Here is a 4797-nt window from a genome sequence, read left to right on the forward strand (position 1 = left end):
GAAAAGTTTTAAATTTAATTTTAAACTGAGAATTTTTTTTTAATTTTGATACGAACACCAGCATTTTCAATACAATATGCTAATTATTTTATCTTTATTTTTAATTGAGATTGGGTAAGAAAGGTTTTAATAATGTCTATTTTCAAATAATGTAACGTCTAATATATCTTAAACTTCGCCAAAATGGGCAAGATTGTCTATTTAAGTTGCTTATTCTAAAAAAACAGCTTGATGTTGTAAGCATTTGTAGTTAAAGTACTGCAAAATAATAAGTCGTTGCTTTCGTTTCCTTACGAACGGACGCACAAGTCTAAATCAAATTAGAATTTTACAATTTAAAAGTTATATAAATAGTATTGTAAAAACTAAAGTCATGAAATAAAAAACATTAAGTTGCCATTTGTCTATTTAACAATCCATCAAAACAAAGCTAGTTTTTCCCTAACTTGAAACTTTTTGCAAATTTCATACTTTTCGACCTGGTCTAGCGAAAAAGAATTGAAAAAAAAAAATAAAACGTCATGTTCCAGTTTTTCTGGCAATTGAGCAGCGCAACTTTAACTTTGGTTTTACAATATATGCGAATAAAACGCGTGAATGTATAATCAGTTAATACTAATACTGTATTTGGTTATGCGTATAAGATGAAATTTCTCTGCAAAAAGTCTCAGGTACGAACCCTGCAAATGCGGTTTGTCAGATGATCTTTTTTTAATGATAATTTTATTTTGTTCTTATTTTAAATAAAATTAAAAAAGCTTTACCCTTACTAATCACTATCAGCAAGTTTCCGCCCCTAAATATTTTTTTTGAAATTACCCTATTTATAAAAGTTTAATGCAAAAAAATAACATTTTCTTATCACATTTTGTCCTAAAAATATATTGTCAAGAAATTTAATGTGCTTACTGATACATTTTGAAGCAGATCGCGAAAAGAATGTATAACTAAATGCATACCAACATACTTATAATGAAACAATGTAGATTTTATTAACTCTTTACAATTATTTTTACTTACTTTTTGTTATTACTCACACTTCCAAAAATGAATTTATATGCTAATGCATGTTTAATAATTTTATACCATAATAAATAATTTTATACCATCAAAAGCAAGTAAAATTACCTCTACAGGATGTCGCACCATTTTGTAAAAAGCCGTCGCAAAGCTTCTTGCGATAGGGTAAAGGGGGAGGGTGGGTGGAATTTTTACTTTTTCTGCGACCCTAGAGATTAGATCCTATCTATTGTCTTTTGTCCCATGTCTCTAATCCTTCTAGAAGTACCCGCTCTTTTTGACACCACAGAAGTAGCTATATATATATAATAATGTAAAATAAGATGGTTTTTGAAGATTTATACGAAATATGAATAAAATAAAGAATTATAAAGTGAAATCCAAGTTACTGCGAAGCCTGGTAAGTAGCGCGGTAGTCTGATAACCAGAAGGTTATGAGATCGATGCATGATGGGATATTGTCGTATTTTTCTTTTTTTGAATTATTTTAAAAATTTTTGTTTTTATTTCAAATTTTTTGCTTTATTTGTTTTTAATATATAACAGATAAATATTATTATAAAAGTAAAGAAAAATTTCCAAAAAAATATTGTTATAATAGTTTGGAAAATATTGTTATAATAGTTTGGAAAATATTGTTATAATAAAAAATACATGTATGTATATTTTTTTAAAGATTCCTAACTAATTTTTTTAAGCTTCCTATATGAATTGTATAATATTCCAAATGAAACATCTGATGTACTTAAAGGTTCCAATGTCAGATTTTTTCTAGGACCCTAGAGGCAAAACCCTACCTAATGCCCTTCTGTCACATGTCTCTAGCCCTTCTAGAAGTACCCGTACTTTTTGACACCTGAGAAGTAGCTATATATCTTTAATGTGAAGTAAAAAAAGTATGGATAAAATTTTAGAAATTAGGTGTTTTATTTTTGAATTCTCATTTTTTAAGAAGAAAGTAAAAAATTACAGAAGCAACAAAAAGTTTCTTCTTATTCTTCTAAAACAACCGAAATTTCAACATTAATTAAAACTTAAGCATTTCCAATAATCATGTATTATATTTTGTTTCTTTGTTACAGAGATCCTATGGATGCTTTATTACTAGAGCAACACTTACGATCACCTCTTCGTTTGTTTCCTGACCCTTTAATAACACAATTTACCCAGCAAGATGCTGATGCAGCGTCAATGGCAATTTTAGAAAAAGCTAGGCAACATTTGCAAATGTGGGGTAGATCACCATATACTGAATTGTTGCTGCCTCAAATGTATGCAGCACAACGACCTAACATGGCGGCTTTGAATTTGGGACTATGGCAGCAACAATGGCCGCAATTATCTGCTGGATTTTTAGCGGCAAATGCTGCAGCCAGTATATCTAATCCAAGAACTCCACCACCACCGCCTACAGTATCGACACCATCAAGTTCCGGATCTCCATCACCGGATATAAGAGCTAAACATTTTCAAAGATTCAGTCCTTATCATGTACCCCAACATCCACCAACACCTAGAAGTCCGCATAATTAGTAAAATTATATACTTAAAAATGCTATAATAGTATTCTGCATAGTAAAAAATCAACAATATTTGTTGATGCACATGTATTCACTACTTTTTACATAATATGTAATATACATGTTCATACATACAAGTTAATTCAAAAAGATTTACAAAAATATATATACCATTAATCAGAGCGTCAAAAATGTGTAAAATTTTTGTTTCGGATTAGATGAGAAATCTCAAGGGCTTTCAAGTTACAGCAATTTCTACAAATTATCACGAAATTTCTATTTATCCATATTTATTTTGAAGATAAAGGCTTCAAAAAAATAGTTTCTGAAAGGCATAGTAAAGGGCTTAAAATCAACATGTTACATGATTTTGTATTTTCTGTGCTTTCGCAGTATCTAGCATTCGAACTTTGGAAAAACTTAAATTTTTTTCTATTTTAGTTTTTTTAGTTTTCGTTAAGCCGATGAATTCGCACGAAATTTTTTGAAAATTTGAATTTTTTTTACAAAATTTTTTCCAGTAGTTTAACTTTTAATTTAAGTTCTCAAACGTTAAAAAATCATTACTATGTCAAGACTTTGCCACCACCATATCAAGAGAAAGCATTTGGTTTATCCTAAAGTTCGAAAGCATATAAAATACAAAACATGTAACATTTTGACCCTGAAATGTTAAATTAAAATCAAAATGTTACTTGATCATTTATGAGGTTTTAACCCTTTTACTAGGCCTTTAAAAAACTGTTTGTTTGAAGACCCTATTTCTTTTTGGAACGGAAGTTATAATCGAAAAATTTGGACAAATTTCATTTCATAAAAATTCATTAAAATCCATGTAACTCGGAAAACCTGGTGATTTCGCACCTAGTCGCGAACAAAAGTTTCGCCCATTTTCAACCCTTTGATCAATGGTGTATATTGTTTAATATCTTTCTGAATCACCCTGTATATATATATATGAGTAAAAATATTATTATGTTTTAAACTGACTATGGTCAGAGACGACAATTTTGGAAAACGTTAAAATTATTTAGATGAATTGTAAAAAACTATGTAACTACTTGTTGTTTTGCTTTTAGAAGTATGATGATTTAATTGTAAGGACATAACGAAGAATAAAATTTTAGATTTTAAGTTGAAAACTATGTATATCTATGTATATGTACCTACACACAAATTTATTTAAAAAATTTTCTAGGGGAACTTACCATCTATTTTTAACAACAAAAATATGTGCTTAAAGATTAATCAGTATTATTTTGTTTTAAACCTTTTAGTTTTATTTTTGTAAAATTACATTTCTCATATTTTTGTTAATAGTAATTATGTAAAATTTTCAACAGTGATTTGCATGAATGTTTTTAGTTTAAATGAATACATCTTGTTACAATGTTTTGATTTGTTATTTCGCTGAAGTCTGAATAAAATATTATAGATTAATTTCAAAGATTTAGAATATTAAGGTTATTATAATATTGAATAATTTATAAATTAAATATAAGTAAAATTAGTATTTCTGTTCCTATTTAATTATACACATATATGTACATATATATATATATATATATACAGGGTGATTCTGAAAGTTATACAACAACATATACTATTGGTTAGAATATAGAAAATAGGTAACACTTTTGTTCCGGACTGAGTGACAAATCTCAAGGGTTTCCAAGTTCCAGGGATTTCAACGAGTTTTTACGAAATTTTTACTTATCCAGGTTTCTTTGATTATAACTTCTGTGCTGAAAAAGATAGGAACTTCAAACAAGCAGTTTCAGAAAGGCTTAGTAAAGGATTTTAAGTTTAGAAATAATGCTTGATTCTGTATTTTATGTACCTTCGGAATACCAAGCATTCGAACTTTAAAGAAAATAATATTTTTCCGTTAATTTTTTCAGTTTTTTCTAACTAGATAATTTCGTAAGAAATTTTGTTATATAGCATTTTGTCCAGCTGCTAAGCTTTAATTTATGTCCCCAAACATTAAAAAATTTTTTATGCTACAAACGATGTACCACAAAAACCATTTCTATGTTAAGATTTTGAAGACTCTTTAAGGTAAGGATTTTAAGCGTTGTAATTATCAACTATCATTAATTTTTGGTGACAATAGTCACTCGAAAAACCAGTTGACATTTTGAACGGCCGTTATTTTGATAAAAAATCTGAATTTTAATGTTTTTATTGAATTGTAACAAATAATAAAAAAATTAAAACGAAATTTCATACAAACTTTTTAATTGAAAAACAAAAA

The 4797-nt window shown here is 27.9% G+C and overlaps 1 protein-coding gene across 1 annotated transcript in view; it reads left to right on the forward strand.

Annotated features, from left to right (window-relative positions):
- The window catches only part of LOC129617019 (T-box protein H15-like), a gene marked incomplete at its 5' end in the record, with an annotated part of 4082 nt that extends 316 nt beyond the window's left edge, over nt 1-3766 (forward strand). Inside the window, 1 exon segment of the mRNA XM_055532475.1 lies at nt 2103-3766. Coding sequence (XP_055388450.1) covers nt 2103-2553 — 451 coding nt within the window.
- Nucleotides 3767-4797: the final 1031 nt, after the last annotated feature.

The sequence above is a fragment of the Condylostylus longicornis genome, unplaced genomic scaffold (assembly GCF_029603195.1).
Source record: "Condylostylus longicornis isolate FDR11 unplaced genomic scaffold, ASM2960319v2 ptg000371l, whole genome shotgun sequence".
NCBI classification, from domain to species: Eukaryota; Metazoa; Arthropoda; class Insecta; order Diptera; family Dolichopodidae; genus Condylostylus; species Condylostylus longicornis.